At 44.5% G+C, this 27714-nt stretch overlaps 1 protein-coding gene across 1 annotated transcript in view; it reads left to right on the top strand.

Annotated features, from left to right (window-relative positions):
• SLC44A2 (solute carrier family 44 member 2) overlaps positions 1-27714 on the top strand; it is a 176735-nt gene that overhangs the window by 26635 nt on the left and 122386 nt on the right. The window contains exons 4-5 of the mRNA XM_015813952.1: positions 2931-3015; positions 7804-7888. Of these exons, the coding sequence (XP_015669438.1) occupies positions 2931-3015; positions 7804-7888 (170 nt within the window). The remainder of the gene's footprint in view (positions 1-2930; positions 3016-7803; positions 7889-27714) is intronic.

The raw sequence follows: 27714 nt of genomic DNA, 5'->3' as shown, positions 1-27714 counted from the left end.
CCCTCACTTCCCAGTGCCAATCACAGGGTTAACAATAACATAATCATACTCTAATTAACATTAATCAACTATTAAAATAACATATCTGTAACCTCCTTTAACTCTCTTTTAAACAGTACAATTATTAAAAACAATAATAATAACACTTTAATAATTAAAAATAATACTAAATAAAATATTCTAACCTTTATACAACCATTATATTCCAAAATTTACTCAAAAACCAAATGATATTTTTTAGTCCCATATTTACACTCAATATAATCTATCCATCTTCTCCAAACCAAAATATATCTTTCTTGTGAGTGATCCTTCACATAAGCAGAAATAAATTGATAACCTTGATGTCTAAATTGATTATATGCAGGACTATTTCTCAGCAGGAGTATAGTCATTTGAGAAGATTCCTGTTACTACTCTGGATTTTGTGAGCTTCAGTGCATGATGAATATGTGCCTGACTCTTTAAAATAATTAGTATAATGCAACAAAGAGAGAGCTAGGTTAGTGCATATTAATCTGCACACTCATATTAAATTATCTCATATACCGTATTTTCCGGCGTATAAGACAACTTTCTAAACCCTGAAAATCTTCTCAAAAGTCGGGGGTTGTCTTATACGCCCAGTCGTCTTATACGCTGGAAAATACGGTATCCCATTTCAGACAAATGGCTGTCCATTCTCTTTTTAAAAATCTCCAGTGATGAAGCACCCACAACTTCTGAAGGCAAGCCTTTCCACTGGTTAATTGTTCTCACTGTTAGGAAGTTCACCGAATAGTAGTTGTTGTTTTTTTTAATTGAGGGAGGACTAGAATCTGACTCTTTCTGCTTTTAGTCACCCTTAGTGATTAACATACCCCATTTCGATCCAGTTACCTACAACCCAGAACAGGCTATAAAATCGGACCGCCCGGCCATCCTCTCTATGATTTTGGCTTTGCAGAGGGGCTAAACTCAAAACTCTATTACTATTTTTGCTGGTCAGCTGGGGGGGAGGCGGGGAGAGAGAGAGAGAGTAAGACGCCGGAAGTGACGTTTCGCGGTATCGCCGAGCGGAAACGGATTGCGGAGGCTGTCAGACGCGGAGCTCAGGAAGGCTCTTGTCCGTCCGGGAGTTAGAGTAACGGGAGGAGGTCGTAGAGGTAGCATGACCAAGGGAGGGACCACCGCCACCACCGCCAGCATGGCCATGTCCGAGACTCAGCTGAAGAAAATGCTTGCTAAGGTAAACCACCAGCCTGCTCCTGAACCGTCTTTCTCAAAGCAGCCTTGAGTCGGCTCAGCCCAGTCGCCCCCTTTGAAGGCCCGGTTTCTCTGCTGTAGAGCAAAAGCGTCCTCCCTTTGGAGACAGGAGATCCTTCCCAGGCGTTAGCCTTTCACTTTTTTCTCACTAACTGATAGTGCTTGCCGCTTCCTTGTCAGAGACCAGCTTTTGCACCAACAAATAAAAAGTGACTAAACTGGGCCCTTACCTATTCCAACACGAATAGCCACTGGCCTTTCTCTGCAACCCTTTGCTTGGTTTGTCTTTTCCAAGTTTTCAGTTAGTCTCCCCTTGTTTTGTTTCCCTTTTTTTCCAGAACTTATTTTCGATTATTTGTTGGAAATTTGCTGCATAGTAGGGCTTAACTTAAATACAAGAAAGTAAAAATAAACTTTTTAAAGAACTTTTCATGCATTTGAAAGGTGAATTTGGTGTAAGAAGTGGTGCTTTTAGGCTTCTCTAACACTTTAATAAATACCTTTTTTAATATCTGAGGGTTTCCCTCTGTTTTGATTTTCTGCCTTTTATGTGCACTCCCTATCACCTGGATTTGGTAGCATATAAAAATCCTTATATGCCACTTTGATATAGGTTGAGAAGAGCAAATGACAATGCGTGCAAATGGCATCATCATGTGAATGCTGCAACTCAATGAATGTTGTCGTTTTGGCATCATCTTGATTTGTTGTGGATGCTGCATCTTGAAGGGTTGGGAGAGAAATGTATCTAATGTGATTGTTACATATTGTATGTAGACAATGTTTATCAATATTTTATAAAGGTTGTGGATGTTTTTGTAAACCACAAGGTAACAATATGGGTGTGTTTGCATACACATACTTATTTAATTCTGCTTGATCCACAAATATAAGTTTAAGTGGTTTTAATATTGAGTGATATTGAGAAAACAGACTGACAGTTTTACTAGGAAATGGTACCCGTATTTTCCAGCGTATAAGACGACTTTCTAAACCAGTGGTTCTCAACCTTTTTAATGCCGCGACCCCAACCGGTCGTAAGTCGAGGACTAAACCGGTCGTAAGTTGAGGACTAAACCGGTCGTAAGTCGAGGACTAAACCGGTCGTAAGTCGAGGATTACCCAACCGGTTGTAAGTCGAGGACTTTCCCTGCCCGGGAGCACCACGCATGCGTGGTTCCGCCCCCTGCGCCGGCCGAGGCGTAGCTGGCAAGCAGCAGAGACGGAGCAGGCCGACCACCAGCTGGCCCAGCTCAAGGGAGGTAAGGCACCCACTGGAAAAGGGGGAAAAAATGGCAGACAAAAAAATGGCGGACAGAAAAATGGCGGACAGCCTTGCTTGGTGACCCCCATGAAATGGTCGATTGACCCCAAATGGGGTCCCGACCCACAGGTTGAGAACCACTGTTCTAAACCCTGAAAATCTTCTCAAAAGTTGGGGGTCGTCTTATACGCCCAATCGTCTTATACGCCGGAAAATACGGTACTCTAAGCATAAAACCACAATGCCTTTATCCTAATTTCCCAGTAAAACATGAAATATATACATGAATAAAAGATTATGTTAAAAGCTTACAGTAATTTCGTATGGTGCTTCAAGATCTGGAGAAATGTTATTTTGGAACTGGGCAATGCCTAAAATAAATGACTTAAATTAGTTGAATTTAGTTCAATGTTCTTTTCAGCATGGACACAAGGAGACCCTCGTAAGGTGATTTATCCAACAGATAGCCGTGGTCAGTTCTGTGGCCAAAAGGGCACACCCAATGAGTAAGTATTAAGGAGAAATTCTCTACTTTTCTGCATGAAGTCTGTGCCAAGAGATTGGTGAATCTGAAAGGGTTCCAGTAGGTTTTGAGCAGGGGTTCCGAATCAGGGGTGCTTGCACCCCCTGGGACGTGAGACAATATTCCAGGGGGTGAGAAAACTTGGTTTTTCAAAATTATAGTGTATATGCATAATTCATTGCCATTATTTTGTACTTTTGTAAGGGGTGCGAGAATATATTAGAAGCTTTCTAGGGATGCGGGGTATAAAAAAGGTTGGGAGCCCTGGTTTTGAGGATCTCATCTGTTGAAGCTCATTACTCTAAAACAGTAAAATGATTGAGATTGACGTTATCCCTTTCTGATATGTGACTTGGTTGCCAGGTTCCAGGGGTGTTGGAATAGGATGATTCTCTGAATTTGAACCATCACGGCTAAACAAATTGAACCAAACAAAGGCTAAAATGTATTTGAAGCCCCCACTTAATGTTGATTATATTTTAGCATTTTCACTGTAACTTTGCATTAGTCATCTGGGGGGGGGGAGTGAATGTTTTATGAAGACTTCATTATAGCATATTATAATTATTTTTTGTAAAACAGTTTGCCAAATTGCTCATATCCATATGGACCTGGATGCCACAATTGATACAGAACCAATTAATACAACTCTGGCCCATGCTGATTTTTACAGCCTGGAAATATAAGTAGTGTAGGAGATAACCAGGCTGAGCCTGAGGTAGGAGTCAAATGCGTCATCAGTCATAAATCCGTTTGCACCCACAAGAAATTTAAGTCCAGCCCACCTTAAATTCCTTTTATTCTTAACTCCCACTAATTTCCCTTGACTATTAGTAGTTCAGATTCTTGTAGACAGCTTAAGCTTTCAATAAATCTTTATACACATTTGAACTGCCTGGATCTCCTGATTTCCCTGGTGCTTGACATTAATCTGAATTACTCCCTTCACCAAAAATTTTCACTGACTCTGGAACACCCAAGCCATGGCTTCAGATCCCAGAGCTGCAGCAATTGCGGATGAGTCAGACTTCCGCTCAATCAGCAAATGCCAAGATGGCATTGAAGATGAAATCAGAAATCTTGCAGCCAATTTTCAACAAATGATGCAACAAATGTAGATCCTGACTCAACAAGAAATTCCTCCACAACCACAACTACCTGCTCCATCTACCCAGGCACAACTGCCAGTTCCTGCTGCGCTCATCCCTAAGACCCCCAGCTGCCTACCACAGAGATTCACTGGTGAGTCTGATAAGATGAGTACATTCCTAGCCCAGTGTGAAATGTTCATTGGCACCTAACTGGGAGAGTTTCCAACAGACAGATCGAGAGTCTCCTTTATCCTTAGTCTTTTAACTCAGAGTTCCCCAATCTTCTGGCTTTGTGGAGCTGTGTTCGGAACCGGATCACAGAAATGATGGACGAGCATTCACACGCACATATCCCCACATGCACAAGTGGCGTGTGCATATGCCTGCCACTTGAGGAAATGGGGATGCATGCTTACACATGCTCGCCCACCACTTCTGCAGCTCGATTCTGAACGGCTCATGGCCTAGTAGTGGGCCATGGCCTGGGGACCCCTGTTTTAACAGACTCTGCTGCCAACTGGATGTTTCCACTTATTAAAACCAATGACCCCATCCTGGATAATTTCCCAAACTTCCTCACTAGGTTTAGAGAGCACTTTGGAGACCCTGTTCGGATAAAAACAGCTGAGCAGTGCATCTACCAATTATGCCAGGCAACAACTCTGTGAGAGCATATTTTGAAGATTTCAACCTCATTGCAGCAGATCTGGATTGGAATGAGCCAGTTTTAAGAGCACAATTCAAGAAGAGACGCAATAAGGCTATAATCATACAACTGATACAGGTATTTCCCACGGTCTACAAGACCTCTATCTAGCTGCTATAACAGCTGAGTCATGACTCGCTGAACAGAGCATTTTTCAGCAGCCCCGACAGCTGCTTCCAAAGCTACCTCCTCCTGTCACTACCCCAAGCCTCCCTGCCCTTGGATTTGGACACTGAAGAACCGATACAAATCAGAGCAGCCAGACAAGCCCTGGGAGCAGAAGAACGGCAAAGGCACAGAGAGCTCGCCCTTTGTTTCTATTGCAGAGAGCCTAGCCACATGGTCAAGAATTGCCCTACTAAAACCTCCCAGAAGAGGCAACAGGCAGCCCAGCAGTGTCTCCATTACTCACCACCTGGACAATAAATCCAAGGCCATGGAAATGAGAAATGCCCCCCTCTCCCCAAGCCCACAAGTGCTTGGGCCACCCAAGCACTGAACAGGGCTCAATTACTTCCATGTTCAGGTACATTAATAAAATTTGATTCTATCCTTACATTTCCCAGTGGTCAGGAAACCACCATCCCTGTTTTGATAGATTCTGGGGCAACCTCAAACTTCATAAGTCCAGAAACCTAAGATCCTCACAGTTTCCCTGAAGTCTCCATTGCCAGTTATAATTACTGATGGCTGAATTTTAAAAGCAGGACCCATTACTCACCACCACAGTGCTTTTGAAAGCATCCTGAAGAGTTCTTTCCATAGCTGATCACATCGATCTTCCACTAGTGCTGGGAATCATTTGGTTATAACACCACAATCCCATTGTTAAGTAGAAAAACTGGTCTACTGCCTTTGATAGTCCTGAATGCCTTTCCCACTGCGATTGGCCTTCCAAACCCTCCCACCAGCACCCCTTGAAGATTAACAGAGACTTTCAATGTGACAAGTAAATATGCAGACTTCGCTGATGTTTTTGGAGAGGAGGAAACCTCGGCCCTGCTCCCCCACATAGAGACTGTGATTGCACCATAAATCTGATCCCTGGTACCAAGATTCCTGCCAAGAGACAATTCCAAATGTCTACTAAAGAATTAGAAACTAAAACAATATTTGGACTCTAATTTGCAAAACGGATTCATTAGATCCTCCTAGTCCTCTGCTTCAGCTCCTCCCTTCTTTGTGCACAAGAAACCAGACCCAAGTGGGCCTAACAGTGGGAACCTCCCACTGAGAGTGGTCTATAAACACAAGGTCTTGAATTCAGTCCCAGTAAGAGACCACTATCCATTGTTGTTAATTCCAGACCTATTAGACTATAGAAAGCAAGCATTTTTACAAGACTGGACCTCCACAATGCTTACAACCTCATTAGGATCAAAAAAGGCCATGACTACTTAACTGCCTTTGACACCAGATATGGCAAATTTGAATACACAGTCCTACTACGTGGCCTCTGTAAAGCTGGGTCCATAGTTTCCAGATTCATAAATCAAATCTTTGCAGATTTAATTGATACATTTGTGGTTATTTGGCATTTTAATCGAGTCTGAGAACAAGGATCAGCACACAGACGATGTGGGCACAGTCTTCCATAGACTAAGAGATAACAATCTCTTTGCCAAGCCAGAAAAATGTGCAATAACTAGACTTCCTGGGTTACCGTATTTCCACAAAAGGCATCTAGATGGACACCCAAGCTGTCCTAGACTGGCAAGTCCCTCACACAGCCAAAGGCACCCTATGATTCCTAGACTTTGCTAACTTCTACAGAAAATTTATACCAGTCTTTGCTCATAAAGCCAAGCCACTGACCCAACTGTCTAAGAAAGGAGATAAATTTGCACCTTGTATTCTGTTCTCCCTCTACTATAACTCACTTTTCCATCCACCCCCTTGCTACTGAAAGAGATGGTAGAGATCAATGAAGAGACTGCAGCAGGAAAAATAATACTTCCCCCTTGCAGCCTAAATTTCAGGGCAATTTCGTAAAATAGTTGGGTTTTGGGCTTTGCTCTTTTTGTAGGATAATTGCATTAGAATAGAATAGAATAGAATAGAATAGAATAGAATAGAATAGAATAGAATAGAATAGAATAGAACAGAACATGGAATTCTAGTCCAGACCCCTGCTCAACCAGGAGAACCTATACCATTTAAGACAAGTGGCTGTCTAGTGACTCTAGTCTCTTCTTAAAAATCTCCAGTGATGGAGCATCCACGATTTCTGAAGGTAAGCTGTTCCACTGGTTAATTGTCCTCACTGTTAGGAAGTTTCTCCTTAGTTCCAGGTTGTTTCTCTCTTTGATCAATTTCTAATGATTGTTTCTTGTTCTGCCTTCTGGTGCGTGGAGAATAATTTGACCCCTTGTTCTTTGTGGCAGCCCCTCAAATACTGGAACACCACTCTCATGTCACTCCTGTTTCTTTTTTTCTTTAGACTAGCCAAACCCAAGTCCTGCAGCCATTCTTCATATGTTTTAGTCTCCAGGCATTTGATCATCTTAGTTACTCTTCTCTGAATTTTTTCCAAAGTCTCAACATCTTTTTGTAGTATGGTGACCAAAATTGGTTGCATTAAGCCTCTACATCAAAGTTCATACAGAATCGCATGAAGATAGGTCTATGCCTCTCATTTTGAAGATATACTTCATTTATAGCTTGCTTTTTCATTCATGCAAGCAGACAAGGAGGTTTATGACAAGAACATAAACTACAACATTGGTAATAATCATACAATTAAAAGAAATACATTATCATTCAAATCCATTAACAGGATTAGCCCTGGTAAAAGCAAGGAAAATGCTTGATACCAACTTGATTGTAATTCATTTAGAAGTGATATCCAGTCTTTCCCAAAGGATTGGAAGAGATATCTTCCATATTTTTTGAAGCTTTGTGTATCATATGGCATCACCTATTGATAGGAACAAATAGAAGAACAGTTGTTTGTAATATTTTGTTCTGTTTCCAGGCAGAAGCCTTACTTGTTCTACTTCAACATCATGAAATGTGCTAGCCCTTTGGTGTTGCTGGAATTTCAGTGTCCTACTACACAGGTGAGGTTTTCTCTGGATTTCATCCTTAAATGTTTTCTCCAGGAATATCAAACTAGAAGAGTGTTGTGCCCCTTTGTTTGGACTGGATTCATGAACAAGCAAATATATAGAATTCGATATTGCTCTTTGATTTTTGGAATATGTCTTGGAGGTGTAGCATCAATCTTGCCTGGGCTGAGAAGCTAAGCTGAATTGGGCCTGGTTAATACTTAGATGGAAGATCACCAGAGAATATCAGAGTTGTAGGCTATTCTGGTGTGAGGAAACATAGTAGTTACAATATCCTCCAGGCTGTAGGAATAACTGGTGCTTATTGGTGAGAAAAGCACGTTTGGCTTTGCTTCAAGTAGCTTCATAAAAATTCAGAAGCTGGGATTTGCTGTCACAGAGCTTCTTGTCCAATAGCTTATCAGACTTTCAATTTATTAAAATTTTGTTTGTTGTTTTGTTAGATTTCCTCCAAAAACAAAAATATTATTCCCTCAACTGTACTCCATAGCAACAACTTTGTGGGATAGCTTAATCTGAGGGAGTCAGATCAGTTATCAAGGTAATGATCAGACAAATGTGGCTTGAGCCCATTCCAAGAAACAGACTTAAGCAAAAGCCTCAGGCAGGCCTCTCCCTAATTCACACAGAAATAAAGTGAAGGAGGAGGAAAGCATATTCAGATTTGGAAGATAGCTGTTTTATTAAGAGTATTTTTAAATCCACATGGCATCTGTTTCTTAATTTGGTCTACCTTATAAGGCTGACAGACAGACTGGTCCAAATTCATGTCCTAAACTTTCATTGATGAGTGTGTACTTGAATTTTGCAGTCTTAATCCAATATTTTAATCTATATACCACACATCAAAGCAGGATATTTTTGCATGTATTTGAAGAACATTCTTTTGATTTTATCACAGTCGAATTTTACTATTAAATTCCAAAATTAGTTAGATTGGACTGGACATTCGAGACTAAACTCTACATGGAAAACTTATTTATAGCAAACATTTCTAAGTATAAAGTAATAAATTTAGAATTAGAGTTTTCTCTTGCTCCACCATCTTTACTAGCTCTCTGTATGGTAAATTAAATTCCAGGTACCTGGCATGAAGAAAAAGCTAAGACCTTGACATCAGGATTTCAGTGGAGATCTTCAGTCATCCCAGTCATGGTTGTCCCAAAGGTGCTTTTTCAGGAGGCAATTGGACTTTCTCATCCAAGAAGCTTCTTCAGCTCTAACTGGATGGTATGGAATGGAAGGATTTATATTCCTTGCAGACAGCTGGTCATTTGCATTCTTTTAGAGAGTCGTTGAGGCCGTTTGAGTATGTCTAGTTTAATGAAGAGAAGGACTAGGGGTGACATGATAGCAGTGTTGGAATATCTCAGAGGTGGCCACAAAGAAGAGGGAGTCAAGCTATTCTCCAAAGCACCTGAAGGCAGGACAAGAAGCAATGGATGGAAACTAATCAAAGAGAGAAGCAACCTAGAGAAATTTTCTCACTGTTAGAACAATTAATCAGTGGAACAACCTGCCTCCAGAAGCTGTGAATGCTCCAACACTGGAAGTGTTTAAAAAGAGACTGGACAACCATTTGTCTGAAATGGTATAGGATTTTCTGCCTGAGCAGGGGGTTGGACTAGAAGACCTCCAATGTCCCTTCCAACTCGATGATGATGGTGGTGGTGGTGGTGGTGGTGGTGGTGGTGGTGGTGGTGGTTGTTTATCTGTGTCCTCAAGGTCACCTGAGTAGTGCAAATGTATGGAGCCTTCTTGGCTGCAGGATGTTTTCTGCCCTTTACTGTTGAAGACAGGCATAGGCTGTTGGGGATGAGTCTGTGTTGTCTGCATCTTGGATGAGAAAGCTCCACACACATGGCCTCAACGACTCTCTAAAACAATGCAAATAACCAGCTGTCTGCAAGGAATATAAATCCTTCCATTTCCCAACATCCAATCAGAGCTGAAGAAGCTTTTTGGATGGGAAGCGCAATGTCCTCAAAGAAAAACAAACAAGTCCAATTGCCTCCTGAAAAAGCACCTTTGGGATTGACATCAGGATAATATATTGAAGGTTGTGTTCTACACAGGTAGTCCTTGACTTATCAACAGTTCATATAGTGACCATTCAAAGTTACAATGGCACTGAAAAAGTTGGTCGACATGATTATTTTTCACACTTATGACTGTTGCAGCATCCCCATGGTTACATGATCAAAATTCAGATGCTTGACAACTGACTCATATTTATGATGGTTGCAGTGTCCTGGAGTCATATGATTACTTTTTAAGACTTTCTGACAAGCAAAGGCAATGGGGAAGACAGATTCACTTAACAACTGTGTTGCTAATTTAACAATTGCAGTGATTGAACAACTGTGGCAAGAAAGATCATAAAATGGGGGCAAAACTCATTTAACAACTGTCTCACTTAGCAATAGAAATTTTGAGCTCAATTATGGTTGTAAGTTGAGGATGTAAATTTTTTAGATGTAGAAGATTCTAAGAAGTACCTGCTAGAACTACGATTGCATTTCATTTTCTCTCTTTCCTCTTTCCCCTTTTTTGCTTTTTGCTTAAATGCATGAGGAAAAATTAATAAACAAAATAAGAAAAAGATGTTGAATTTAAGAATTTTCAAAATATTAAATCATATAGTTCAGGAAGATGGTAACTACAATTGTATATAAATTGTAATTTTTCAAAAAGAGCAAAAATATTTGAACATCACAAATGAAGGCAAATTTGATCAATCTCACATATTTGAACATGTCTATCATAAAAAGTGAGCTATGATTTGACTGCTTGGAAGTTCCCTTCCTATTCTTCCATTCAGTAATAATTCCAGGTATCCAAAATCCACAAGCCAGCTGAACCCATTGCAACTGAACCCTTCTTTTAATCATACATTGTGCATGAATACCTGCAAATCTCCAATGGTGGGGATATAGCCAAGGAAAGCATTTTTTATTGAACAGTCATATTGACAATTCCCTGAATCTCAAATTAAAATATGATTATGATAGAAAAAACTCCCAGTATGTTAATGTCACTGTTCCTGAATTGCTTTGCTAACAGAGACCTGTACACTTTCTTAAGCATTTCCTGAAGTGTTCAATAAATGCCATTTTATTATTAATCATATTTCAGACTCAAAATATATAGTGGTACCTCAGTTCTCATTCTTAGTTGGTTCCAGGAGGCGTGACGAGTACTAAAAAAGATGAGTACAAAACAAACCTTGTGACTAGGAAGGACTTTATATCTGTCCCTTTTTCTATGTCCGCAACCTTCCTAGCATGGTCGACTTCCTGTCCAGTCTCTGTAACACTCCCCCATTTCCTTTCATAGTGTGTTGAGTACCAAACAAATGATGGGTACTGGGGCAACATTTTTGCATCAAAATGTGTTGAGTACCAAATTCGACAAATTTTGAAGTAGTCGAGTACTGAGGTACCACTGTATTTCATAGCAAAAATATTGTGTGTGAGTGCGTACGACCCCAATTGGATGTCAACTCTACAACGAACCTAGCTGCAGCCATTTTGCTCATTCTAGGTTGCCACAAGAATGGGAGGGGGGTGCAGAGGATTTCTACTAGTCTAAAGATTTTACTGTCCCGTGGGAACCAGAGTCATTTATGTCTGTTAGATGGGGGGACATGAGCGTTTGGTTAGAAAGCCTGCCAAATTCTTCTATTGGGGAACCTAGCTGCTTGAATAGTTTTGGGGTGAGATATTCAACTTTGTATTATTGTCTTTCTTTGAAGGGAATTTTAGACTTGGTTTCACTTTTCACCATGCTGATACTATGTAACCAATAAACATGTTCTTTGAGGAAATTTCAAGCCTCAGAGTTCTGATTTGTTTGGTCTTGTCTATTGGAACCTTGACATTAAACCAAGTCCCATTCAAAATGCTCTCTTTCTTGGGGTGCTGAGCCCTGGCTGCCTACCCACCACTTTGGGAGGACAGTGAAGACTCAGTGAACATCTATGGAGGAAAAAGAGGAGTCCACTGCTGGTTGCAGCAGAGATTCAGCCATCGGAGAGCAAGCAGCTGCTCTGGCCACCAAAGAGGGTCTGATGACGGGGGCCCGCCCAAAAAGCAAGATAATCCAGCCAGGGAAGTTGATGTCTCAAGAAGGAACCACCATCCTGGTGGACCTCTACCAATCGGAACTGATCCCTCAGCATAGAAGTAAGCCTGCCGAAGAGGAGCTGTTGTTAATTCCGCTCCAGGGACCATCTTCCGCAGTGCAGAAGAAATGGAAGGGATCGACTGGATGGGACAACTCTGCTGACTGGAAGTACCAGACTGCAATTCACAGTCCTTCAGTTGAACAGCTAAAGGAGAAATTTGACCGGCTGGAAGTCAACAAAGGGATTCCTACAGTCCAATGTGAGTGCACGAAGGGGGGTAAAGTGAAGACTTATCCATCGCTTCCACCCCCTCGCCAAAGTCCCAGTCCTGTTGCTGACACCCGTGCCACTTCACCCACTCCTCCATCAGCCGCAGGCTCAAGCTCTCAATCCCAGCAAAATCCTTTGCAGCAGCTTCGCTCTGCGAGCCCGGGTGCCCAGCAGAGAGGATTCTGGAGGGTGATATGACCTCTTCCTAAAGCAAGTGAGGGCTCATATGGATCGTTATGCCCACACTTATTCTGACGATGCCACAATAGTAAATGCAGTGACAGCCAACATGGAAGGGGAAGCAGTGGAGTGGGTGACCACCCTTCATGATGAAGGGACTCCGGAGTTGTTGGATGCGAATTTATTCATGGAACAGCTGAGAGTCAGATTTGAGGATGAATCTCAAGCTCTGCAAGCAGAGAAGGAGATAGATCACTTGAGGCAGCGAGGTCGCCCAGCAAAAGAATATGTCCGAGAGTTCTGGAGAGTTGCTGGTCGCCTGGGACAGTGGACAGAGTGGTCCCTGATCCACTATTTCAAGCAAGGGCTGGACTGTGACCTGCTCCAAGTATGCATCTACCAAGGGATTCTGAACCAGCTGTGAGAGTGATATAACGTGACAGTAACTTTGGACATTGAATTGGATCGTTTCAAGAGACCAACTGCCACCGAGCCGAGCTGAGGTCCAGAGAAGTGCCTGTTTGGACGGCAACCCCAAGCCACTTCAACTGCCGATGCTGCTCAAGCGGCCGCTGGGGCTCCCATCAAATGCTTCCAATGTTGGCAACAGGGCCATCTTGCTGCTGAGTGCTTATCCCCTGCCCCCCAAACAAAAGCCGCACCAATTTCAACTACTAAGCCAAGAAAACCACTGCCATGAGCAGGACGGGAGAAGTCTAATTGGGCCAAGCAGGAGCAAGCTGCCCAAATCTCCTCCCCACCCCGGGGAGAAGCAGGAGCCCCACTTGAACACCTGCCCCTACCAGTGCCTTACTATAGCGATGAGGATGGTGAAGACGACCCGATGGTAAGTCGACCCATCCCACCTTTTACTATTCCCATCAAGATTATAGTGCCAAAGATGGGCCCAAACTGATTTAGACATTTTAATAGACTTAGGCTGCACTAGATGCTTAATTAACTTTCCCCCAGTTCTTAAGTTGGGGATTCGCACCAAACTGTTGCCCCTAGCCATGAAGTTTGAACAGGTAGATGGGTTGCTTATCAGAGATTCCCCAGCAACACACCTAACAGCCATTGTGAATGGAAATGGGACAGCACTGGATGATCATTTGCTTCGTGGTGGTCGCTAAAATGAAAGAGACTGTGATTCTAGGCTTGACTTGACAAGTGGTGCCCCAGTGTTTGGTGGGAGAATGGCATGCAAACTCTGAGGTTAGCCAGAGGACCTCTCCCACCAACTGATCTCAGTGAGATAAAGGAGGCTGCTGCCATTGGAGTTCAGGGGGAGCCTATTGAGACATTAAAGGCTGCTGTGGAATGACTGCCAGGGATCCAACTTATCCCCAGCAAATATTGCGATTTAGCAGAAGTTTTTAGTGAAAGGAAATGTAACACCCTTCCTCCTCATTGGGCTACCGAATGAAATACTGCCAGGAGCCAAGCTCGCAAAGCCAAAAATGTACTCTATGTCAGGGCTTTTCAACCGGTGGTACGTGAACCACTTGTGGTACTTTGCCACATGGTAGGTGGTACATGATTGCTAGCCAAGTGTAGCAGGGGAGGGGAATGAGCGAGCCAAGCCTGAGGGAGAGGCAGCTGCAGCTGCAGGACTGTCTGGGCTCGGCAGAAGCCCCAGTCGGCAGGGCTCCAGCTGATTGGCGCAGAAGCAGCTCGGAGCTGGAAGTGAACTGAAGAAAAAGGGGGGGAGGAGAGGCTATAAAAGAACATGGTTTGGGTGGGGGAAGTGGAAAAAAGACAACAGGAAAGGTTTAATCTCTTTAAACAAATGTAATTAATTTTATCCCCTTTAACTGAGTCTGTCTGGCTTTTAGAAAGTTTTCTTTGAAGGTAAACTGGCTTAATTTAAAGCCTTTCAGTCTAGGATTGCAACATTGTGACACGTGACACGCCTGAGGCAGCTTAAAGAGAGGAAAAAACGGAGTTTGTGTTTCTTTATTTTCTTGCTTTGCACTTGATTCTTGTGTCTTTAAGGGTACAGGGAAGGGATTGGAAGAGCTCAGAAGGGCCAACCAGCTAGCTCAGGAATCTACAAACTTAGCAACTTTAAGACCTGTGGACTTCAACTCCCAGAATTCCTCAACCAGCCATGAGGGCTGAGGAATTCTGGGAGTTGAAGTCCACAAGTCTTAAAAGTGCCAAGTTTGAAGACCCCTGAACTAGCTGGTAGTGGTGCATATTAATAAACATGTATAAATTCATCATATATTTGTCAGTGCAAAGGGAAAATGGTTCAGCAAAGGAACAGCCACAGAAGAAATTAAAACTGGTGCTTTTTTCTTTTTTTCTACAGTTTGTAATATTTTATTAGATTATAGAATAAATACAAAAATACAAAAGCAAATAGTAGGACACAGTGGGGAGGAAAAGGGGGGAAAGTGAAGGGGAGAAGGGAAAAAGAACATACTTCCTCTGTTGCAGTAGAAGGCAGCATTAACATTGAACCTCAACTTTTTACTTTTCCATAATATTATAAACTAGCCGTTTCTATAAACAACAAATGAATCTAATCAGTAAAACCCAAAATCCCCCCCCACTTTTTTTTAGTTTTCAAGTTTTTGACATCTTGCTAAACACTGGTGGTACTCAAATATTGTCATGTCCTAAAAGTGGTACAATCTGTGAAAAGGTTGAAAAGCCCTGCTCTATGATGCCTAGGGAGATGGAGGAACTGCTGGAATATATTGACAAAAATCTGGCTAGAGGTTTCATCCAACCAGCAAAATCATGTGTGGCTGCCCTAGTGTTGTTTAAAGACAAGATGGGTCTTTGAGGCTATGCATAGATTTTAAGGGGATAAACCAGTGGTGGCAAACCTTTTAGAGACCGAGTACCCAAACTGCAACCTGAAACCCACTTATACATCGCTGGGTGCTGGGGGCGTGGCCACCGAATGGGCGTGGCCAAGTGGGTGTGGCCTCTGAATGGGCGTGGCCAAGTGGGTGTGGCCACCGAGTGGGTGTGGCCAAGTTAATATTGCTCCTGAGGAGAGATGCCTGTGGGGGCCGGGCAGGATTGGGGGCGATCCAGGGGTTCTCTGGCGGGTGAGGCAGTGGGTAGGAGGCTCGTCCTGCAGGGTGAAGTAAGGCAAGGGAGGGGGCAGGGAAGAGGTGCCATTGCCGCGGGGCAAGGCAAGGTGAGGCTAGGGCAGGTTGCAGACAAAGGGGGGCTCCGGTGAGGAGGAGGTGGAAGATTTAAGCAAGCTTAGCAACCAGAGTGGGGATCCCCCCCAAAACAAACGTGCTTCATGGGTAACCTGAAAGCATGACAGAAGAGACCAAAACCTGCTGAAACCACCCAGCAGATGGGAGGGGAATTAAAAACCAAACAGCTTCCCCCCCGCCAATCCTCAATGAAAGCCTCGGACAGGGGGAAGAGCGTAGACAGGCAGGCGTCTTGCTCAGCTGATGGCTTGGAGAAGGGTAGCTGCACCCCCTCCCCAACGCTGCCCTCTCACGAAAGCAGGCTGAAAACTCCAAAAAGCAACAAGGAAAAAAAGTTAAAACAGAAGAGTGTCTCATGTTGGTTTTCTTCCCCACTTCCTTCTAGCTGCAGGCTAAATATGTAAAGACCACAAAAGAAAAAACTTGGTTTTCTCTCGTTTTAATTCAGAAGGAAGGATTGGGGGATTGTTTCAAAGGAAGGGAAAGAGGGGCTGGGGGAGTGCAGCAGGAGAATGGGGATGGCACGAGGCTTCTGGCTATGCAGGTGGGCATTGGGGCGCATTCTTTTTAAAAGAGCAAAATGAGGCAAAAAGTAAAAATCCCCCACTCACTCCACCTCCCAAAAATACAACTACGGAGCTTTCAATGATACAAACAATTTTTTATTGAAAAGGAAAAGTTTTCATTTGAATGAACCTTTATTATCAAAGTATAACATGTAAACAGTGAGATTGGCTGAGCCTCCCTCTGTGCCCCCCACAACTCAGTGACTACAAACCCCCAACTTATTACACCCTGTGGCATGCTTTTAAAGAATTAATGTGATTTTTGCTGTTGTATGCCTGCTGATAACTTATCTATCCTTGGCTCATAGTCTGTAATTTTGAGAGCAACACATGCAGCACTCAGGTCATCTGTTAGTCTGCTTCTGGTGTCAGATTTTATATAATTCAAAGCTGAAAACAGCTGCTCACAGGCATAAGATGATCCAAACAAAGTAAGGAAAGCAATGCCAAGTGCTTTCATGGATTTAAAATTATCTGGCAGAAAATTCCACACTTTGAGGATTTCGTTCTCAGCACTAACTGTGCTGTCCTTTGTCATCCTTTCCATCTTCTCTAGTGTTTCACGCAAGTCACAGAATTTATTTTTCCAGATAGTATTTTCCTGAAATTCCAGTAGCTCCATTTCTAGATTTCCTAAATCTAACCACTCTAAGCAGGAAAGATCAAGTTCTTCAAATTTGGCTTTATCTGGAGAAGTAAGAAAACACAGGGTTGTCTCCATCTTACGGAACTGTGAAAATCTGTTACTAAAATTTACCTTTGCAGCTCCTACAATGCCAGAAAATTATATGTAAATTTCCTGATGGCTTGTAGGATTGTCTGCAAATGATGTAGAATTTTCTAAATGAACTTTTAGAGTAGGAAAATATTTCAGCTGCCCACTTTCAAGGTCTCTTTCAAAAATCTCCAGTTTTCTCTCAAATGTTTTGATGTCACAAAACATCCTTTCTGCTGTTTTCCCTGCACCTTGTAATTGTTTGTTGAGCAGACTGAAGTGGTGTATAAAGTCTGTAAAAAACATGAGGTTGGTAAGCCAGGCCATATCAGTGAGCTGTGGATATTCTTGCCCTTTTTCATCCATAAACAGCCGAATTTCATCCAAGCAGACCACAAATCTCTCCAGGACTCGTCCTCTGCTCAGCCACCGGACATTGTTATACATAAACAAACAATCATACTGTGCCTGAACCTCCTCAAGTAGTACTTGAAACTGCCGACAATTCAGAGCACGAGCCATGATGTAATTCATTATTTTTGTGACATCTTTGAGGACATTGTCAAATTTTTTGTTGCTTTCCTTGGCATAAAGAGCTTCCTGGTGAATGATGCAGTGGAATTGAATTACTTTATGTTTTGTTTCTTGAAGAAACAACTGTATGAAACCAGATGTTGCCCCCACCATAGAAGGTGCTCCATCACTTGTAATTGAAACCACCTTTTCTGGTCTTACGTTTTGTGACAAAAAAGCTTCCTTCACAGCATTGTAGATATCTACACCTTGTGCTCTTTCAGGCAAAGACATCAGTTTCAGCAGCTCCTCTCTCATGATGTCACCAACAGCATAACGCAAAATTATTGCCAGCCTTGCATGGTTATTGATATCTGTGCTTTCGTCCACGCACATGGAGTAACAGGCTGCCTTTTGTAAGTCAGTGGTGAGCTGCTGACTAACATCACGTGCCATGCGCTGTACTCTGTCTTTAACGGTGTTTCTGCTCACTGGTATCTCAGAGATGCGTTTAATAATTTTATCCTTGTCTTGGAAATCTTGAAAAATAGAATCACTTGCAGACAACATAGCTGTTTTGAAAATATCCCCATCAGAGAAGGGCTTACCATGTTTTGCTAGGCACAGTGAAATTTTAAAACTGGCAGCTGTCAGATTATTTGTTCTGGAAAGATAGTTGGAAAAACTAAGATGCTGGAAATGAAAGCTCCTCAATTTCCCTTCAATAAACTCTTTTCTTTCATTATCACCAAGTTCAGCAACATTTTTGTGGTTGGTTTCAAAGTGCCGTCTGACACTTGATGTGCGACACACAACACGTTCGTTGCATATAACACATAACGCTTTCCCACTGCATTCAATCACTCCAAATAACTGTGTCCAGACCTCTTGGAATAATCTTCCACTATCTGTTTTTGTTTTTTTGGCTGTAGCCATTTTTGGGTGGGTATACTTGGAGTCTAAAAAACACAATTTTTTTAAAAAAAATGAAACAACCAATACAAATCTATCTCTAAATAACTAACACTATTAGTTAACACTAAAGAAATGGATATTCCCTGAATCAACAATCTGGGAGGGGGGAATTAAACAATAAAAGCAGTGTCTTGGATTTTACAGGTTGTTGGAAAAGAACTCATTCATTTTACCAGATACTGAAAATAGCAGAGAAATCTGAAGCAGAAAGCCTGTATTAGCAGATGCAACTGATATAAAATCTGGACAAAGAATGGTCAATAAAGCATTCTTGGTTGTCTATTTTATCTTTCCTAAAAAGCTGTAACCAACTTCCTCACCTAACTTTGCAAACCCTGTGGGTCCCACGCCATTCCACATACCTGCAAGAAAGCAGCTGCAATCCAGGTAGTGTAAAAGGGCTTTTCCAGTCACCTAGCAAGGTGCCAAAAACTTGATGTAAACTTGATGACCCAAAAAAATGATAAAATACAGTAGTCCTCACCTTACAACAGTTCACTTAGTGACAGTTTAAAGTGACAATGGCACTTTAAAAAGTGACTTAAGACCATTTTTCACACTCTGGCGCATGCACACCCACCCCTCACTGCTGCCACGAGGCTGGGCAGCCGGTGAGTGTGAAAGCTGCCTCATTGGGGCCTGCTGAGACCAGTGGCCAGCTGAGGCAGCTTCAGACACCATTGCTACCGCCTACGAGGCTGGGCAGCCAGCTGAGGCAAGAAAGACAGCCCCAGCCGCCATTAATGCTGTGCCGCCGCTGCATGTATTTTAATGCATGTTTACCTTGCCTTTAAATGTGGGGCCAAGATTTACAGAAAGTTAGTAAATAATAAATAAGAACAGGCTGCTTTCATTTGAACCATAGATTATAGTGGGGACCTGGAGGGATTTTCTTTCAGTGAAGATGAAAGAAAATACATGAGAGGGAATAAAAAACAAAGCAGAAAGGAATAAAAAGAGTGAGAAATGGCATGGAGGTTATAGGTTTCGTGGATCAGAAATAAACATAACAATTAAATCAGTTTTAAGAGAATAAATGGCAACAAATGGAAGAATCAAACTAGTTTTAAGGGAATAGAAGGAAATAAATGGAAGCATTAAACCAGTTTAAACAATAAATGGAAGAATCAAACCAGTTTTTAAAAGGAAATAAATATCAGCAAACATGAATGCTTTAACCAAATTTTTGTAGCCCGGATGTGATAGCCTCCTCAGAGATTACATGCATATTTGTGCAGTTGTGCATTAGAATAGCACAAAATATTGGTTTCAAATAATTTTACTGTGCAATTGATAAACTGTATAGCAATGCAAAACTGCCAGGATCCAAACTGTTTGTTATCACAATTTTTTTCTGGGCTTTTTTCCCCTTATATTTTGTTTACTATATTCTACATATGGTAGTATTTTGCAGGAGAATATTCTTACTGATGTTTCTTTAAGCAATAATACTTAAAGCTAAAGTTATAAACTTTCCTTAGGCATAATCCGGATATAACAAGGATGGCATTTTTGAATAAGTTTAAGGATCAAACAAATGCGGGAGACTCAAGGACTAATTCAGGATGGATAGAAGGAAAACAGATGGCTCTTTTATGGCAGGGAGACTCAAGGAGTAACTCAGGACGGATAGAAGGAAAGCAGATGGCTCTTTTACGGCAGAGAGTACAGCCAGTTCAAACTCGCTCCAAACTAAAGACCATTACAAACCATAATTTGAAATCCGACCATATGTGAGAATCTCCCACCATCCACCTTCCCCACAAACTTCCTCATTTCCACCCTTCCAACTGTCAATGATGAAGCCCAACCCCTCCCCCTCCAGAGACGAGGCAGGGCTGAGGTGAGGCAAAACCTACCGCTTTTGCTGGTTCTCTCTCTCGCTTTCTGCCACATGCTCCGAAACCGAAACCGAAATCGAAACTTCCTTAGTTTAGTGAGCGTAAAAGAGCTGCGCATGCGCAAAGAGGAGGGAAGCAGCAATGGCTCACGTGCCATCAGGGACGGCTCTGCGTGCCATAGGTTCGCCACCACGGGGTTAAACACTGTCAGCTTAGAAAATATATACCCCCATCCCCTGATGAAAGACATGTTACCCAGCTGGCCAAAGGCAAAATTTTCACAAAATTGGACTTAAGAGAAGCTTATTAACGAGTGCGAATTAGGGAGGGGGATGAATGGAGGACAGCTTTCAATTGCCCCTTAGGGAGTTTCCAATTCAAAGTGATGCCTTTCGGACTCTAAGGCACTCCTACTGTATTTATGCAACTGATAAATCAAGTGCTGCATGATCACCTATACAAGGGGATTTTGGTTTACCTTAACAATATCCTCTATACTGAAACCATGGAGGAGCACATCAAGTTAATTAAAGAGGTGCTTAAGAAACTGTTAAAAGCTAGTCTCTATGCCAAACTTTCTAAATGCGATTTTCATCAATTACTTTAAAGTGTCCCTAAGCAAACCTCACCCCACAGTTCATCCAGATGATTCAGACCTGCCAATTCCTAGGTGTTAGGTCCATCGTGGGAAAGGGGAGATAACATCAATCCGGCTCCGTTTGTAGTGTGATGTTCCACAGCTCTTCACACCTCCTTTTGAGAACGGAGAGATAAGCCAGGTCCTGGAGGTTTGTACTTCTTTCTCTCCCCCCCCTCTTTTCCTAGCTGCCCGGTTAGGGAGAAGAAGCTTCAGAGAGATGCATAGTGCAGGAGGCAATTTGTTACATTGTAATGAATAGCAGACACGGAGTCAGTAACCAAAAGGTTACATTGTAGCGTATAGAGGAAGTGAAAGCAACAAACCCACATGCATATCCCCCCTCCCCCTTGGAAGTATGGCAGAATCCAGGGAAAGGTGAGATTTGATTTTAGCTCAGAGGAGATAGAAATGAAATATAAATGGATTCTGATATCCTGCCCCCCTTAAAAATAAGAGAGATCCACCTGTAGAGAAAACAAAACAGGTATAAAAGTTAGTCTGGTTAGTTGGGGTATTCTGTATGACACTTCTTTAGCAGTTTCGCTGCTCTGACGTGACGTTTATGGACCCACTCATTTTGTGAGGAGGGAAGGTGTTTCCATGCTACTAGGTATTGAGTTGCCCCATGATACTTCCTAGAGCACGGGTTGGCAACCTGCGGCTCCGGAACCGCATGCGGCTCTTTGAGCCATCACCTGTGGCTCCGGAGCTTCCTCCGCCATTTGCAGAGAGAGAGGCAGAGAGGCACTTTCACTTCACTTCTCTCTCTCTCAGGCGGACTTACCTCCTGCAGGGCTCCTGATTGGCCCTGCGCCCAGGTGCCCCACCCCCTGGGAGAAGTGCTGCCAGGGCCTCGTGGCCTTGGAGCCGCCCGGGGAAGCCCTGGGATCCCTGCTGGGAGCGGCCGGGCTGGCGGAGGGGCTGGCAGGGGCCGCGCAGCTCCAGCCCCCACAGCGGCTCCATTGGATGGGTGGAGGGCGAGGCCAGGCAGCGCGGAGTCCCGGCTGGGGTGGCGGCGGCGATTTCCTCGCCCTCCTCCTCTCCTTCCTCCTGGTGCCCCCCCGGGCAGCTTGGGCGGGCGCAGGGGCAGGAGGGGTGCCTGGGGGGAGCAGCCGGGCTGGTGGAGGGGCTGGCAGGGGCTGCGCGGCACCAGCCCCCACCACGGCTCCATCGATCGATGGAGAGCAAGGCCGGGCAGCGCAGAGTCCCGGCTGGGGTGGCTGCTTCCTCGCTCTCCTCTCCTTCCTCCTGCTGTCCCCCAGGCAGCTTGGGCGGGCGCTGTCCCCACCGCGGCTCCATCAATGGGCAGAGGGCGAGGCCAGGAAGTGCGGAGTCCCAGCAGGGGTGGCAGCCGTGCTGGGGACGGCAGGGACCCCCAACGATGCAGCCATGCCCCCGCCGCTGCCACTGGAGCCGCTGCCTCCTGTCCTCCCCCTCCCCGCCCGTTCAGCTGAGGACACGGCGGTGGTCGGGCCGGGGATGGCGGGGACCCCTAACGATGCAGTCGTGCCGCCATCACCGGAGCTGCTGCCTCCCATACTGCTCCCCCGCCCGTTCGGCTGAGGACACAGCAGAGGCTGGGCTGGGGGCAGCAGGGACCCCCAACGATGCAGCCGTTCCGTCACCACCGGAGCCGCTGCCTCCCATACTGCTCCCCCTCCCCGCCCGTTCGGCTGAGGACACAGCAGAGGCTGGGCTGGGGGCAGCAGGGACCCCCAACGATGCAGCCGTTCCATCACCACTGGAGCCGCTGCCTCCTGTCCTGCTCCCCCTCTTTGCCCATTCAGCTGAGGACGTGGCACAGGCCGGGCTGGGGGCGACGGGGACCCCCGACGATGTTGCCGTAAGAGAGAGAGAAAGAGAGGAAAGAGAAACAGGAAAAGAGAGGAAAGAGAGAGAGAGAGAGGAAAGAGAAAGAGAAAGGGAGGAAACAGAGAAAGAGGAAAGAGAGAAAGAGAGGAAACAGAGAAAGAGGAAAGAGAAAGAGAGAGAAAGAGAAAGGAAAGAGAAAGGGAGGACAGAAGAGAGAGGAAAGAAAGAAAGAGGGAGAGGAAAGAGAAAGGAAAAAGAGAAAGAAGGAGAGGAAAGAAAAAGGAAAGGGAAAGAGGAAAGGGAGAGAGGAAAGAAAGGAAAGAGGAAAGAGACAGAGAGAGACCGTTTTGACATCTAAAATGAAGATAACACTGCATATATCCTTGTTTACCTTTATTTTATATATACACACACAAACAGATACATACATACATACATACATACATACATACATACATATTTAAGGTAAAAAAGGATATATGCAGTGTTATCTTCATTTTAGATATCAAAAGGGTTTTGCGGCTCCCAGTGTTTTTTTTCGGTGGGAAACATGTCCAAGTGGCTCTTTGAGTGTTTTGGGTTGCCTACCCCTGTCCTAAAGTCTAGGATTTCCTTTATCTCGAAGTATTGTTCTCCTTCAACCATGATTGGAGGTGGTGGGGGGGGAATTTTTGGCCATAAGGGTGACTATTGTTCTCTTTTCAGCAAGCTGCAGTGAAAAATTGGGTGTATTTGCTTGAGATTTTTGGGTAGTTCTAACTGTTACTGGGTTTATGATTTTTTAATTGGAAAAGGTCCTATATATTTTGGTCCAGGTTTTTTTACAGGGTTGTAGGGATTTTAGGGATTTTGTAGACAAATATACCATTTCTCCTACAATGAATGGTGTGGGTTCGACTCTTTTTATCTACTTGTGCTTTGTATGCTTACCTAGCTTCGTCTAGGGCTTTTCTAACTATTGGGCCAGGTGTTTTGTAATTGTGCTATCCATTCTTTCAGTGATGGGATTGCTGGCTCATTTGGGATTAGTTCTGGCATAGGGTTGAAACTTTGACCAATGGCTATTTGAAAAGGAGTGTAGCCTGTGCTGGAGTGGACTGCATTATTGTAGGCGACTTCTGCGAAGGAGTAGGTCCGTCCAATTCGTTTGCTGGAAATTAATAAAGCATCTTAAGTATTGCTCAAGTACTGAGTTACAACGTTCGGATTGTCCATTACATTGAGGATGATGACTAGATGACAGTCCCTGAGTGGTTCCTAGGAGGGATAAAAATTCCTTCCAAAATTCTGACGTAAATTGCACTTCCCTATCAGATATGATGTGTTGGGGTGCCAATGCAGTTTGTAGATGTGCTGCATGAATACTTTTGCTAAGGTTTTTGTGGTGGGAATCTTTTGGCAAGGGATAAAGTGCACCTGTTTGGAAAACAAGACCGTAAACATCCAGATGACAGTGTTTCCATTGCTTTCTGGTAATTCCATTATAAAATCCATGGCTATTTCTTTCCAGGGGGCTGAGGGATTCGCCACTGGTTGTAACAGTCCAGGTGATTTCCCTTGCTTCCTGGGTGTTTTTAAGGCTTCCAGGTTTTTGTGGTCCGTCCAGACCTGAAAAGGGATTTTATTCCCTTCAAGGAACTGGTGCCACGTACGTAATGACCAACGTACCCTGTATGCCTCTTTTTCCCACACGGGCCAGCGCTGTTCCATTTTGGTGAGTTTCTTGGACATATATGTGCACGGTTGCAATACCCCTTCGTAATTTTCTTGTAATAGTACAGCCCCCACTCCCACATCACTTGCATCCGCCTGTATTACGAAAGGTTTATCCGTGTCTGGGTGCCTCAGTACGGGTTCGGCAGAAAAAAGTCTCTTTAACCTCTCAAACGCCGCCTGGCATTCCATTGTCCATTTTAGTGGCTGGCTAGGTTTCACTGAGCTTTCTCCCTTCATTTTTAGTAAGTTCGTGAGGGGCAGGGCTATTTGGGTGAACAAAGGGATGAGTTGGCGGTAAAAGTTTGCGAAGCCCAGGAAACTTTGCAACTGCTTCCTTGTGCAAGGTGGTGCCCATTCTAGTACTGCTCTGACCTTCTCGGGATCCATTTCAATGCCCTGTGGGGATATGTGATAACCCAGGTAGTTTATTCTTTCCTGGTGGAATTCGCATTTCGATAATTTGGCATATAGGTGGGCAGCTCGCAGTTTCTTTAAAACCGCTCTGACTAGGTTGACATGTTCCTCTTTGGATTCGGTGAAGATAAGGATGTTGTCTAGATAAACCAGGACCCCCTTAAATAGGTGCTCCCTTAGTATCTCATTGATTAATTGCATAAATACAGCAAAACTTTGAATTGATAACACCCCATTGGGCAATTAAATGCAGTTTTCGATTCATCCCCTTCCTTAATCCTAACACGGTAATACGCTCCCCTTAGATCTAGTTTAGTGAAAATTCTTCCTTTCGAGAGGTGGGATAACATGTCCTTCATGAGGGGTAGGGGGTATAGGTTACTTTCACTGATTGCATTCAGGGCGCAGTAATCCACGCACAAGCGTAAAGTGCCATCCTTCTTCTCTGTAAAGAGGACCGGGGCTGCTACTTTAGGCTTGGCAGTTCGATAAACCCCCTTTCTAGGTTCTTATTTATGAATCTTTCCATTTCCTCCTTCTCCTTAGGGCTCATAGAGTATAGTCTGGGCTTCGGGAGTTTTGCCCTGGGCTCGAATTCTATAGCACAATCCATGGGTCAGTGAGGGGGAAGCTCATCTGCCCGCTCCTCACTGAAAACCTCAGCAAGGTCTCGGTATTTCTCTGGTATTTCGGGTAGCCCCTTTTCTTCTCCCATTGATGCTTTCTCCGTTCCTAAATTTGGTAGGACTCCTTGGGTTTTTAAGTCCACGGGATCCCCCTTCGGGAAATTGAGTTCTGCGGTCCTCCAATTTACCTAGGGGTTCCATTTCTTTAACCATTCTAGCCCTAGGATCACTGGGCATTCCATGCCTGGGGTCACTACAAACGTTATGTCTTCCTCATGGTTCCCCAGGGATAGGTGGACTGGTAAAGTGGCTAGGGTAGCTGGCAACCCCCCCTGCTATGGACCTATCTAACTGGCCAAATGAGTTTGGTTGTTTCAGCCTCCTCACCGGAATGCCCACGTTCCCCACTAGTGTTGGGCTAATGAGGTAGCGGGTGCAGCCAGAGTCTATTAAGGCTTTCACTTTGACATCTTTGGGCATGGAGGGAGCTAATATAGTCATTGTCTTGAGGATGGGTGCAATGGGTCCACTTACCAAGGGTTCGTCCTCCGACCTGTTGTCCAAGGTGTCCACCGCCCCTGTGGTGTAGGCTGAAGTTCCCTCCCCATGCTTGGCAGGGGTTGGGGACTCCACAGCCTCTATCGGCCTCATGGCTGGTTCTTTTGGCTTGGCTGGGGACTTCCCTGATTTCCTGGCCGGTGATCGGTCTGGGTTGTGCTGAGGGGCGTTCAAGAGGCATTCTACGGTATGATGCCCCCCTCTCCCGCATTTGAAACAGCCCATTGACTTCTTGGCCGTAGCCAGTGATTTCGCTGGCTCGCGCTTCGGCTCAGGAGGCGAGCGGCCCCATAGTTTTCATTGGCGGTGCCTCTTCAGTAGGTCGATCTCTGCTTCCTCTGCCAGGACATACCATTCATCAAGTTGGCGTGGGTCCCCTTGAGGCAGGCAAGCATCATACAGGTCATAGTTTAGGCTGTCTTTGAAAGGGCTAAGGAGGATGTCTTCCGGCCAGTTCAGCTTGTTAGCAATAGCTAATAGCTATTCTTGTGTATATTTGGCTACCGAGTGTCTGCCCTGCCTCACCACTTTGATTCTCACGCGGGTTTTGCGATCAGCCAGGGAGGTCCTCAAATCGCCTTCTCAGAGAGGATATGAAGCAGTTGAAGTCGTTGAGCTCTGGGGCGTTGGAATCATGCAGGTTCCCCATCCAGTCTGCGGCTGGTCCGTCCAGGGCGGATTGCAAGATACGGATACGGGTTTTGTCGCTGGGGATGTCCCGTCCATATTCTTCCATGTAGCTGAGGACTTGGGTTAGGAAGAACCCCAAGCGTGGCAGGTCCCCCCTGAATTTCGCATCCAGCAGCAGGAATCTGTCAATGGATCGCCACCAACGGTATTCTCTTCCATCCTGATTGCCATCTGCGGGTCGGCAGGGAATGGGGGCTGCTGAAGTAGTAGCTGCTGGTTCAGCGGACATCCCTGGGACTACAGTGCCTCTCCAGCTGCAGCTCCAGGTGCTGGTGCGGCCGCGGAGCTCAGGTTTCTCCTCCCCTAGAGAGCCGAGGGTTCTTTTAATCAGGTTGTAGCGCTACCTCCTCAGAGGCCGCCAATGCCCAGGCCCTCCCAGCCACGTCCCCCCTTGTCCAGCCTTGCAGCAATGTTCTTTAGAGATCGATGAGATGTCTTACAACCGGAGCTCACGCAGCATTAATGGGTGGCAGGCTCTTCTTGTTGAAGCAGGACTTTCAGGCACGAACTTAATCAGTCTCAGTGGTTGATGCTCTGAAGATATATATAACAGCTCAGGGCTGCTTTAGCAGCAGGAGTAACAGGCCCCTGAGCAATCGTTCAGAATCCGATGAAATGGGGGGGTAAACCCCGGCTCCAGATGGTAACAATAACAACGACGGCCAGTATGTTATGGCAATGGCTCATCCCCCAGGGCAACTCCCCCCACAATGTCCCAGCACCTGTGCCAGCAGCGATGGCCACAGTCCAAACGCCTCCAAAGTCCACAGCAACAGTTGGCACCACCAGTTTCTCTCCTCCTGGTGCTTCTTCTCTAGGATTCTTCTTCAGGTTTCAGGGTTCAAAACCACCCCCTTCCCTTACTCTTTATTATTAAAATCCGAGGCTAGAAACCCCAGCCAACTCCCTTACTTCACACTCTCGCTTGCCTCCGTCTCAGATATCCTCCCACGGAGGAAGCAATAAAACTTCACTCTATCTAGCCTCTAT

Source organism: Protobothrops mucrosquamatus, unplaced genomic scaffold, assembly GCF_001527695.2.
Source record: "Protobothrops mucrosquamatus isolate PMUCROS unplaced genomic scaffold, P.Mucros_1.0 scaffold205, whole genome shotgun sequence".
Classification (NCBI taxonomy): Eukaryota; Metazoa; Chordata; class Lepidosauria; order Squamata; family Viperidae; genus Protobothrops; species Protobothrops mucrosquamatus.
This window is presented reverse-complemented; position numbering and strand designations above follow the sequence as displayed.